We start from the raw sequence: 12,818 nt of genomic DNA on the forward strand, positions 1-12,818 counted from the left end.
TTTCACTTCCTCTACTTCTACGCCTTTCTTCATTCATATTAAAATGACTTCGCTAAGTCTTCATATGAATGTTTGCTAGAGAGCTGAGACGTCACTCTGAACACATTTACATCAAAAACAACACTGGAGGACCGTATGAAGGCTTACAGCCATTTATCAAACAAAACCACAAAGATGGTGCATTCAGAAGGTACATTTTAAGCAACAAAATACAGTAGTACAACCCAAATTCCAAAAAAGTGTGTGGATCATCACCAAATTCTAATCGATTCTTCCCTGTCACGATCCCTGAAAGTTTGATGAAGATCCGACTTTCCATTCTTGAGTTATCTTGTACACATACAAACAAACAGAAAGCTACGGAACCCTTTACATAACCTCCTGCCGATTTCATCGGCGTGGGTAAAAAGTTGGGACACTGTGTAAAATGTAAATAAAATCAGAATGACTGTCAAATCTCATAAACCCATATTTTATTCACTATAGAACATAAAAACACATCAGATGTTTAAACTCAGACATTTTATCATTTCATGAAAAATATTAGCTCATTTTGAATTGATGGCAGCATCACATCTCAGAAACACAGGGACAGAACCTTGTTTACCAAACATCTGTAAGGTGAGGAGAGCAGTTTCTGGAGTTTTGGGAGTGGAATGTTGTCCCATTCTTGTCTGATGTAGGATTCTAGCTGCTCAACAGTCCTGGGTCTTCTTTGCCAGATTTTTCTTTCTATGATGCTCCAAATATTTCTGTTGGTAAAAGGTCTGGACTACAGACAGGACAGTTCAACACCCAGACTCTTCTCCTGTGAAGCCATGCTGTTGTGATGAAGTATGTGGTTTCAAATTGTCTTGCTGAAATAGTCAAGGCCTTTGCTGACAGAGACGTTGTCTGAATGGGAAACCTCTCTCTGCTTCTCAGCATTGATAGTTCCTTTCCAGATGTGTAAGCTGCCCACACCATAGACACTAATGTAACCCCATACCATCAGAGATGCAGGATTTAGAACTGAGCTCTGATAACAAAATGTTCATTTCCTCTTTAGTCCACAGGACACAGTATCTGTGGTTACCAAAAAAAAGGAAAAGGTCAAATTTTGATCCATCTGACCACAGAACAGTTTTCCCATCATGTCTCAGTCTATTGTTAATGATCTTTGGCCCTGAGAAGACGGCAGCATTTCTGGATGGCACAGTGAACTGTGTTAACAGTCAGTGATTTCTGGAAGTGTTCCTGAGTCCATGCAGTGATTTCCAGTACAGAATCATGTCTGTTTTTAATGCAGTGGCCCCTGAGGGCCCGAACATAAAGAGCATCCAGTACTGACCTTCAGCCTTGTCTCTTGTGCAATTCTCTGAATCTGTTGATGATATTATGTTCTCTCTATGGTGGGATATTTGAACTCAATATTTTTAAATTATAATACAACAGGAAAATATTACATAAGCAGATACGATACACTACTTTTTCAAGAACATCATATTATTCTTGGGTTTGATAAAGAGACTCAATAAATGCTTTAATTCCATCAAATCTACAAAACATCGTGTACAAAAACACAGTGAACAAAGAGCTTAACGATGGCTGAATATTACAATCATCATTTTCTACCATTCAGAAAGAGTTAAAAAACACAGCTGCAAAGCTACATCTTAAAAGCTCTGTTTGATCTTACAAAAAAATCTTAAATTGTTGAAATCTTCATCATCAACATATGTATAACTATGTTACATGTTTTTAAAGTCATACAGATCATTTAGTTCTTGCTTGGTGGATTCTGACAGGAGCGTCATGGCCTCCACAGTTCTCATAGATGACTGAACCAAAAGCTTCATCGTCCTGTACCTGTGGAGACAAAAACTATCGATTTAGAATCTAGATTAAATTAATGGAAGTATTTCCTGTTGTTCTGCAGCAAATAAGACGTAAAATAAAGGTAGAAATGTATTTTAGTGGGTCCTAATTATGTAGTGATTTTATAGTAATAAGTGGTAATTATCTAGTCATTTCCTCATGAATCAGGTTCAATTGCCAGGTAATAAGTCAACATCTTACCAAGTAATAAATGTAATATTAAGGACGTATCTATCTAGTAGTAATTAGGGGTGTGACAAGACAAGATTTTACACTTTTTTTTTTTCAAAAAAATTTATGAGTGGAAAACATCCTTCGGATGGCTGAAAGTCATAAGTGGGAAGCATTCAGGTTTATTCAAAAATATTTAAACTAACTCCTCTTGTACTGAATAAGCTATCAGTGCTTACACACAGTTTATCTTGTCAAACTCTGACTCAAACTGTACAGTTTAATGTTCTTCAAATCAAACCTTTGATTTGAATAGTCTACCAAATCTTGATTTTACTACACTATACACTCATTGCTACAATAATAATAATAATAAAATCATTTAGATTTTTGGAGGTGCACTTCAGGCTACTGCATAGGGGTCCGTGTTGACGCAGAGGGTTACATGTAGCTATGCAGTCGACGCGACGCAGAAGCATTAATCAGGCTTTAATGTTTGTGCGTTGGTGAGTGAGTGTGTGTCTCTGCTGTCAGATGACAAACAGGGCTCATTTACCTGGGGCTGGAACTTTGTTGTTTTTTGGAGCTAACAGTGGACTCTATGGAGCTCAGCCTAAGTTTGTTTTGCTACATTTACTGCCGCAGCCTGTTGCGCTACATGTTAAGCTTCTGACTGATGATAGCACAGCTAACAGCTGATGGATGTGTGACTGACAGACGGTGAGAAGAGAATGAGATGAAGCAGCGACTGAATCTAAGTTACAAAATTACAGATAGTGGCACTATGAGTGAGTCTGAGAGCATACATGAACTCATGAAGGCTGCACAGGTTTCCAGCAGCAGCATTTCATCATTTCACACAGTTATGATGAACTTTTATGCATTGGTGGATCACATACGGCCCTCCAGTAGCGCACGCAGAGGAGGTCAGGGATCAGCTTTGTTTCTTCATTAGCTGGCAAACCAACAATCTTAAAGTGTCCAGGACATCTTTGTGATCTTTTTTTCTTCCAGTTAGGTTTTGTTTTCTGTCAGGAGAGCTGCTGCTCCTGGTGTCTGTGCAATATTGATCTCACGAGATGATTTTCACCTCGATAAGACATCTTGTGACTTTTTGAACTCATCACAGCCCCAGTAATAATGTATTATTTTTAAGTAATTCCTTGTAATATGGAGGCAGTTCTTTAGTAATGAGGTGGTAGTTTACCCTAACTCTCGAACCCTTGGTATTTTACTGGAACATTTAACCCTCTTAAACTAACCATTATAATATTGTGGTCATTCTGAGGTATTTAACCCTAACCTTAACCCAGTAACATTGTGGCAGTTCTCTGGTAATTCAGTGGTATTTCATCAATAATTCATAGAGCTAGATGACGCTTTTTTGTATATAAGTTGCTTTATAATTTCCTGGTAATTTCTTTGGCCCTCTACATTAAAATGAGTCTTTCCTGAATATCCTTTCCGAATGTTTGAACTCACAGCATCAGGATCAATCTGGGTTTTGTTTCCTGTAAAGATAAAAGAGTTGGCATAAGTTTCAACAGTGTTGATCCACTTTATTGAATGATGCCACTATGAACATTTACATTTGGAGCTTTCTCACCTTTGATTCTGGTCCATATGCTGACAGTCACAACAGCTAGAATGAGTGCTGCAAATCCCACAGACACAATGATAAACCTGAGCATGAGACCTGGATGATAAAACAAATACATAGAATCAAAAACAACAATGACTATTATTTTACACCTTCAGCCTGGTGTCAGTTTGATGTTGGTACGTCACAGGAAAGAAGGAGCAACATGGGTGGAGCCGAGAAATCTGATTGGTTGCTCCAGTGGTCCCGCCAAAATTTTACTCTGAAAAGAGATTTAGATTTCTAGGATGATTTTAAAACAGCAAACCCTCTAGGATAAACAAAGGTATAAATAAACTAGGTGAAATATTCCTTTAATTGATTCAGTCTCACCATATTTACACTTAGAGCTTTGAAAAATATGTCTACTTCATCTTGACAGTTGTTTGAGAAATCTTAGATACTTGCATCATTTTTATGTCAATTAAAATAATTCCATTCCTGATGAAACACCAAGGTTGAAATAATCAGCAGTCTCTAGCAGGGGTGTCAAACTCAAGGCCTGGGGGACAAATTCAGTCCACGGTCCAGTTAGACGCGACTTGCAAGATCACCATCCTATTCTTGATATGAGGTCTGCAGATTTCCTCCAGTATAAAAATGTAAACTGAACCTCAGTGATTTAAAATATCCTTGTTAAGTCATAAAAATGTGAAAAAGTAAAAGAGTCAAAATAATTGGATAAAAACTCAGGGATATGGGGAAAGAAATTAATTTTCAATTTTGCAACTCACAATTATGACTGAAAATATGATTTTGACATTTTATTATATTTTTAGACCTACTGACCTTTTTAACTCCTAACTTTGACCTTCAATCCCACAATTTTGACTCATACTTTGAAATTTTAACTCATATTTTGACCTTTTACAGTCATGATTTCAAATCTTATCTCTTATTTTGATCTTTAAAACTCATGATTTTGACTTTCTAGTTTACATATTTCCTTTTTAAAAACATGACTTGACTTTGACTTTTGCTTTTTGACCTTTTGAAGTAATAAGTTTCACATTTTAAACTCAGATTTTGAGCCTTTAAACGCATCATTCTGACTTTTTTAAATCTCAAAATCTTTTTTCATCAGTGCTATTTTTACCTGGTGTTTCGGTGTATGGTGGAGGATTGTTTCCTTCTTTCTCTGATGACGTGTCTCCTTTTGATTCTTTTATGGTTTAGATTCATAAAACAGAAAAATATGCAATAATTAGAAAGCATGTCAAACAAGATGAAATGAATCAAAAAATTAAAGCAAAAATAAAAATAATAGACCAGCTGTACCTGATTTCTGACATGACCCAAAGATGGCGTCACACTGCAGAGTTTGTCCACTCTTTTTATCCGTCACATTACAAACCAGCTGATCATACTCAGGTATCCCAGCATGAGTTGTAAATGTCACAATGGCTGAACAGCTATAATGTATCACTGATATTTCATTATCATCCACAGTATAATACCACTGAATTGTGTGTTCACAGGGTCCATAACTGAACACGCTGCAGAAAATTCTGAAAGAGTCTACTGGGTCAGCTGTAGAAGATATTGGAAGAGAAAGAAGATGAGTTAATGTAATTTCCACACTGTTAGTATGTTCTTTAAACAGTATGAACTGTGAAATCAATGAGTCAGAACTTACTGGTGATAACAGACAGAAACACAAGAGCGTCTGAATCTTGCTCTCCTGGTGTGAACTGTCTGCAGGTGTAACGTCCAACATCCTCACGTGTGACATGTTTTATAACCAGAGAACAGTCCTCTTTAACACGTAGTCTCTCTGATTTAGCTTCAGCTATTTTACTACTTATCTTTCCATGTGTTATCAGCTCTTCTGATGCTACATCAAAACGAGGACTGTAGATCCAGGAAGTAGAGTCACAGTTCTGCTGATTTTTGTTAACATTCCCACAGGGTAAAGTGACGTTTTCCCAAAATCCTACAGTGACGGAGGCGGTGTTATCTCCACTTACAGCTGATGGAGCTGAAATAGAGACATGAAAACATAAGAATGTGAGATTTGTTATTTTTTTTTTTTTAAAGGGATTTAAAATAACCCATTTACAGCTTTTTGCACATTTTTGCCTCTTCAGTTTTTCACTTTTAATCAACTTTTGCCACTTTTTGGCCATTTTGCCATTTTTATTTTGCACATATATACTATCTATGTTGTTTTCCACACTTGTTTCCCCACTTTTAACCCATTTTGAAGACTTTTGCCCATTTTTGCCATTTATTATTTTTCGAACATTATTAAATGTTTCGTGACTTTTTGCCCTTTCCCCCCCACTTCTAACCCACTTTTGCAGCTTGTTGCACATTTTTGTCTCTTTTTTCCACAGTTTTTGAGCCATTGTCAAAGGTTTTTGCCCATTTTTGCCACTTCCACCCCTCCATACTGCCCCCTACTGTTGACAAGCAGTACTACCTCACATAAAAGTGCACTATGCTCATTATTTTCAATCTAATGATGTTCCTGGAGGAATCTACATGGTCTCTCTGACGTGATGAGTGTCACCACATGGGTTTGCTGATGTGTTAACACCCAGCAAGTTCCACATAGCCACGGTTGCGACACACACCAATGTGTGTAAGGGTGTGAGGGTGCTCCAGTTCTGCTTGCAGCCCTAAAATTATCATTAAAAAGGTAATTCTTGTTTAAGAAAAAGGGTTTACATTTTTAAAAAGCCTATTTTGTACCACAGCATAACTAAATAAGAACAAATATTTTTGTTGCTTGATAATAGCAAACTTTCTCAGGTTATAAGTAAAATATGATTTTCACAGCTTAACTTTATGATGAACCATGATTTTGCTGACCTCCATGGGCCCCAGAGAGCTCTACCCTTTATCCTCCCCTATGGTTGGCCTTGAACGTATATATACATGCAAATCATCAACGAGCACCAAACTTGTCTGTCCAACTTAAATCAAGGTCAACACTGTTAATACTGATAAAAACATCTGTAAAATCTGTCTTTTATCAATGAATAAGTTTATGTTTATCCTTACCTGTACAGAGAAGCATCAGCATCCCAAATAAAATCATTTTAATCCTCCTGATCTGATGAATCTTGCCCCTCATTCTCAATCTCTACTCTCAAAAAGTCAGACGGAGAGTTGTAGCTTTAACTTCCTGTTATACTAAACTCAAATGCTGAGCCTTTTGCCCACTTTTTGTGCTCTTCTAACTTTCTGAGAGAAGCTGTTTCTTCCAAACAGAGAAACTTTTCATCAAAATGTGGAGTTCTTCTACTAAAGTGGTCCTTATAGTTGACAGTCAGACTCCTCAGTGATCAGACTGACAGCTCAGACTCCTGCTGTAGTCTGGTGAAACATGGGAGGAGCTGATATTGTTATTGGTGTGAGAATTGTTTGTTCCTCATCACAGTGGTTAACCATGTCTGAGTGCCTATATCAGTGTTTCACAAACTTTTTTCCTGGTGACACTTTTTAGAAGGTAAAAGCCACCGTTACCCAACAACTTTCTTTCCCATTCATTATTTCTTGTCTGTATTCTGTGTCGTCCACAGCTGATTGGTTAAGCTGGTGCTTGTTGATTCCAGACTCGATCTGGTCCTGACCTGATGCTTTCTATTTAATAAGACTTGAATAGGCCACTTTACCTCCTTCACATAGGTTTCATTTTAATGCTCGGCTTCTTGGGTCTTCAGCAGCTGTCTGGTCTGGAACAAGGAGTTTATTTATTCTTTATTATCATCCAAACATCCATGACTGTCACTTTAGCTCTTTTTGGCTGGTAGAGTGGTTTCTGGCTTTATTATGGAGGAGAGGATGAGTGCACTGCAGAAATAAATATTGTAGCAAAGACATTCTGAAGACTCATTTGGTGACCCCACAAAAATCCCCCTGACCCACCTGTGGGTTCTGACCCAGGCTTTGGTAATGAGTGGTCTCTACTGCAGCTTCACCTCACCCTCCTCAGTCTGTCTTCATTTATATGGATTTGACTTCTTTACTGTTATTACATTTTGTAAGACAGGGGTAGACATCCTGATGTAAACAAAGCTGGAAGACCCACATGTAGACTGTAATTATTGATTAAACACAATGACAAAGAAGACAGAACCAAAAGTTCAGATTTTAAACAGCAGAAATGTTTAAATAAAGTCCATATCACAAGAAAAACTAAATATCCAAGCTGTGTCTCATTTCAGGGGCTGCATCCTTCAGGGGAGGTCTGAAACAAGACTGTCTGGTCAAGATGAGTCCCTGAAATTGTGTGTTCACAGTGTCCATGACTGAACACATTACAGTAAAATCTTAAAACAGAATCTGTGTCAACTGTAGAAGATACTGGAAGAGAAAGAAGATGAGTTAATGTAATTTCCACATTGTTAGTATGTTCTTTAAATAGTATGAAGTGTGTCATCAGTGAGTCAAAACTTACTGCTGATCGTAGACAGAAACACAAAAGCGTCTGAAACATGTTTTCCTGATGTGAACTGTCTGCAGGTGTAACGTCCAACATCCTCACGTCTGACATGTTTTATAACCAGAGAACAGTCCTCTTTAACACGTAGTCTCTCTGATTTAGCTTCAGCTATCTTACTACTACCTATATTTCCATGTGTTATCAGCTCTTCTGATGCTACATTCAAAACAGAACTGTAAAGCCAAGATGTAGTGTAACAGTTCTGCTGATTTTTGATCACATTCCCACAGGGTAAAGTGACGTCTTCTCCAACTCTGACAGTGATGGAGGTGGTGTTATCTCCAGTTACAGCTGATGGAGCTGAAATAGAGACATGAAAACATAAGAATGTGAGATTTGTTGAATGTTTTGAAAAGGGATTAAAATAAAAACAAAACAACTGAAAAGTGGCCAATCATATCCAGGCCTGCTGATCAACCCAGAGAACAGGCCGTCAATGTATGTGTGTTAGATCAGTAGCATTAGTGCTAGCATACATTTACCTCATTTTGGAGCTGTAGTGTGTTTAACTATCACTGGTGTTACGGCTGGCTCAAAGCCGAACATAACAATGGAAACCACACACTCAATGGGTTAAATAATAATCACTTTTATTGAAGTTTTAACCAAGGTTTAACTAAACAAAACCTGAGCGCACACAAAGGAGGTGCTGCTGCTGCAAGGTGGAGAGAGAGAGTGAGCTGGTTAGCAGATCCTGCCTAAATAGACTCTGGGTCATTAACCACAGGTGCAGACAAGGTGACATCAGCAGTCACTAAAGGAAACACCCAAAATAAAACAGGAAGCACTCATGTAACACTGGGTTTAGAAAAAATCATTTTTTTCATGCTACTTTTTATCCTTTGTTACCATATTTCTTCTTTTTAGCCACTTCTTGTTACCACTTTTAACCCATTTACAGCTTTTTGTCACATTTTTGCCACTTTTAACCAATAGTTTCCACTTCCATCCATTCATACTGCCCCCTACTGTTGACAAGCAGTACTACCTCATATGAAAGTGCACTATGCTCATTATTATTAATCTAATGAGGCTTCTGGGATTAGTGATGGGAATTGATAAGATTTTATTGATATCAATACCAGGGCTGTCACTAGGAATGAAAGACAGGGGTGGGGGTGGGGGGTTCGCCCCAAGGGTTGCAGATAATGCATAGAGCACATCCCAGATTTTTTTCTCTACACCTTAGCATTTATCAGGACCTATAATCCGGCTCACTCTCTTTTCCTTAGATGACTGTACTTTCCTGAGCCTTCAGGAGGTCTTCCTTTTTCTTGATAACAGCCTGAGTGAGTTTATGAGCTGGTATTTAAAGGTCTATATGCTGGAATGACTTCATGGAAAAGATGTTGGAAAAAAGATCCATTAATGCATTTAGTCAAATATAAATGTGGTATATAATATCTAAAAATATATAGTTTATAACTCCTCTCTTATTAGTTTATTTCTGCCTGCCACTGATATTTCTCTGTCTGAAGACAGTCTATACCAGTGGTTCCCAACGTTATTCTACCAAAAAGCCATATTATCTTAAAATACTTCAGTGAGAGCCATATTCCAAAGCCAGGGATGTAAGGAAATCCATAGATCAGCTGATCCTTGGTGAAAATAAAATGAAACTGATTATTATTGGATTATTCTGTAATTAAATGGGATGCAATAGCCTACATAAAAGTCTTCATAGTGTTAGAGGAAAATATATGTTACTAATAATAAGCATGATTTTCAAAGAGCTGATGAATTAAGGTTGGTTATTTGGGTATTTATCTCTCACACTGGGACATTTACTGTAGTTCTGTGACTTTATTAACATCAAAGAGATGTTTTCTAGATTTTTTCCACTCATTAATAATGCTTTTAGCTAAAGGGGGAGGGGCCTCATAGTGGTCTTTGCCCTGGGCCTCAAAATGAGTAAATCCGGCCCTGCCTCACGCCTGCAGCTCTCTACATTGTTCCACTTTGCCTCATTCTGTAGCGTTGGTTTCCTGTTTCTGCTCTTTTGACAGTTTTTATTATCAGCAGTACATTAAAGATCAACTAAAACACTGTTTGGACAAGTTTAACTAGATATCAGGTTATCTCAACATGTGATCCGTGTGTGTGAGGGTCACTGATGACCGATGACGCACATCACAATGATCATCATAAAATACCAGTGCAGGAGAGCATGGGCAGGAAGTGACTGAAGAAACTTGTTAAAATGAGGGCAGAAGAAGCTTCAGTTTGAACACAAAACAGCACACCTCAGTGAATGATCTGAAGAGACGCAGCACCAGCAGATAATAAAACACGGATTAAAAGTAAATCAAAGTTTTCATTTAGACTTGGCACTAAAGAGCCACAGGTGCCTGGAGAGCCATGGGTTGAGTATCTCTGCTCTACACATTAAGCAGGAAGTAACGTAACGCTGTGGTGCATTCCTTCATTAGTTCTGTCGCTGTTTTTACTGTAATTATTGTTAGGGGGGCTGAGGAACATTTTAGGGTGGCTTCAGCCCCCCAAAAATGAAATAATGACATCCCTGATTTTCACAGCTTAATTTTACAATGAACCATGATGTTGCTGACCTCCATGGGCCCCCAGTTTAGCTGGGCCCCAGACAGCTCTACCCTTTATCCTCCTCTATGGTTGGCCTTGATCATATAAACATGAAAATCATCAACGAGCACCAAACTTGTCTGTCCAACTTCAATCAATGTCAACACTGTTAATACTGATAAAAACATCTGTAACATCTGTCCTTTATCAGTGAATAAGTTTATGTTTATCCTTACCTGTACAGAGAAGCATCAGCATCCCAAATCAAAGCATTTTAATCCTCCTGATCTGATGAATCTTGCCCCTCATTCTCAATCTCTACTCTCAAAAAGTCAGATGGAGAGTTGTAGCTTTAACTTCCTGTTATACTAAACTCAAATGATGAGCCTTTTCTCCACTTTTTGTTCTCTTCTGACTTTTGAGAGAAGCTGTTTCCTCATAACACCAGAGCAGCTTCACACCAAACTATGAGTTCTTCTTCTAAAGTAGTCCTTATAGTTGACAGTCAGACTCCTCAGTGATCAGACTGACAGCTCAGACTCCTGCTGTAGTCTGGTGTCTTAAGGGAGGAGCTGGTAGTTTTGGTGGTGTGAGAATAGCATGTTGCTCATCATGGTGGTTAATTTTCTGCGAAAATAGATGAGGTAGTGTTACAGTGGGGTTTGGTGCAGCATCAACAGAGATGAACGCATTTCACACTCTGATTTTAAATAACTGGTTACTCATTTCTGTTTGTCTGAAGTCTATTCTGCAGTTTCTCTTCCTTCACTTCTCTGCCTTTCTTCATTCACATTAAAATAACTTCACTAAGTCTTCATATGAATGTTTGCTAGAGAGCTGAGACGTCACTCTTAAAACATTGACATCAAAAACAACACTGGAGGACCGTATGAAGGCTGACAATTACTTATTAAACAAACCACAAAGACGGTGCATTAAAGAGTTCAGATTTTAAGCAACAATTTAGACTGAATGAAAACAACAAGCCTAATGACAGTTCCAAACTAGAATGGCCGTCTGCGGCGGCAGACCCACGCCTAAGCAGCGCCACCGAGGAACTCACGCTCCCACTGATTACTATAGTGTTCAAAATTCGGAGTGTGAGAAAAACCGAACAGGTGTGTGGATCATCACCAAAATCTAATCGATTCTTCCCTGTCATGATCCCAGTATTCCCTGAAAGTTTGATGAAGATCCGACTTTCCATTCTTGAGTTATCTTGTACACATACAAACAAACAGAAAGCTACGGAACCCTTTACATAACCTCCTGCCGATTTCATCGGCGTGGGTAAAAAGTTGGGACACTGTGTAAAATGTAAATAAAATCAGAATGACTGTCAAATCTCATAAACCCATATTTTATTCACTTTAGAACATAAAAATGTGTCAGATGTTTAAAATCAGACATTTTATCATTCCATGAAAAATATTAGCTCATTTTGAATTTGATGTCAGCAACACATCTCAGAAACACAGGGACAGGGCCGTGTTTACCAAACGTCTGTGAGGTGAGGAGAGCAGTTTCTGGAGTTTTGGAGAGGAATGTTGTCCCATTGTTGTCTGATGGAGCATTCTAGCTGCTCAACAGTCCTGTCTATTTTGTATTGGTGAAAGGTCTGGACTGCAGGCAGACCAGTTCAGGACTGGGACTCTTGTACTGTGAAGCCATACTGTTGTGATGGATGTGGTATGTGGTTTAAAATTGTCTTTCTGAAATAGTCAAGGCCTTCCCTGACAGAGACGTTGTCTGGATGGGAGCAGATGTTGCTCTAAAACCTCTCTCTGCTTCTCAGCATTGATAGTTCCTTTCCAGATGTGTAAGCTGCCCACGCCATAGACACTAATGTAACCCCATACCATCAGAGATGCAGGATTTAGGACTGTGCACTGATAACAGAGTGTTCCTCTCCTCTTTAGTCAACAGGACACAGTATCTGTGGTTACCAAAAAAAGGAAAAGGTCAAATTTTGATCCATCTGACCACAGAACAGTTTTCCCATCATGTCTCAGTCTATTGTTAATGATCTTTGTCCCTGAGAAGACGGCAGCATTTCTGGATGGCACAGTGAACTGTGTTAACAGTCAGTGATTTCTGGAAGTGTTCCTGAGCCCATGCAGTGATTTCCAGTACAGAATCATGTCTGTTTTTAATGCAGTGGCC

General features: G+C 38.4%; 1 protein-coding gene across 1 annotated transcript; it reads right to left on the bottom strand.

The window, feature by feature from the left end:
- Positions 1–1,501: 1,501 nt before the first annotated feature.
- On the bottom strand, positions 1,502–6,875 carry LOC121521867. Its single transcript, XM_041806044.1, has 7 exons — positions 6,674–6,875; positions 5,304–5,645; positions 4,946–5,197; positions 4,764–4,829; positions 3,635–3,724; positions 3,511–3,539; positions 1,502–1,848 (listed from the first exon to the last, which is right to left on the bottom strand). Exons 1-7 carry the CDS (start codon positions 6,744–6,746, stop codon positions 1,756–1,758), a joined length of 945 nt encoding a protein of 314 aa, XP_041661978.1. The 5' UTR covers positions 6,747–6,875; the 3' UTR covers positions 1,502–1,755.
- Between the last annotated feature and the right edge of the window lie 5,943 nt (positions 6,876–12,818).

Source organism: Cheilinus undulatus, linkage group 14 (assembly GCF_018320785.1).
Source record: "Cheilinus undulatus linkage group 14, ASM1832078v1, whole genome shotgun sequence".
Taxonomy (NCBI): domain Eukaryota; kingdom Metazoa; phylum Chordata; class Actinopteri; order Labriformes; family Labridae; genus Cheilinus; species Cheilinus undulatus.

Coding starts and splice junctions, on each gene's coding strand:
- LOC121521867 (XM_041806044.1), bottom strand. CDS start 6,746: ATGAGGGGCAAGATTCATCAGATCAGGAGGATTAAAATGATTTTATTT. Junction 5,646..6,673: donor GCTGATGCTTCTCTGTACAG/GTAAGGATAAAC, acceptor TCTCTATTTCAG/CTCCATCAGCTGTAAGTGGA. Junction 3,725..4,763: donor ACCATACACCGAAACACCAG/GTAAAAATAGCA, acceptor TTTATCATCCAG/GTCTCATGCTCAGGTTTATC.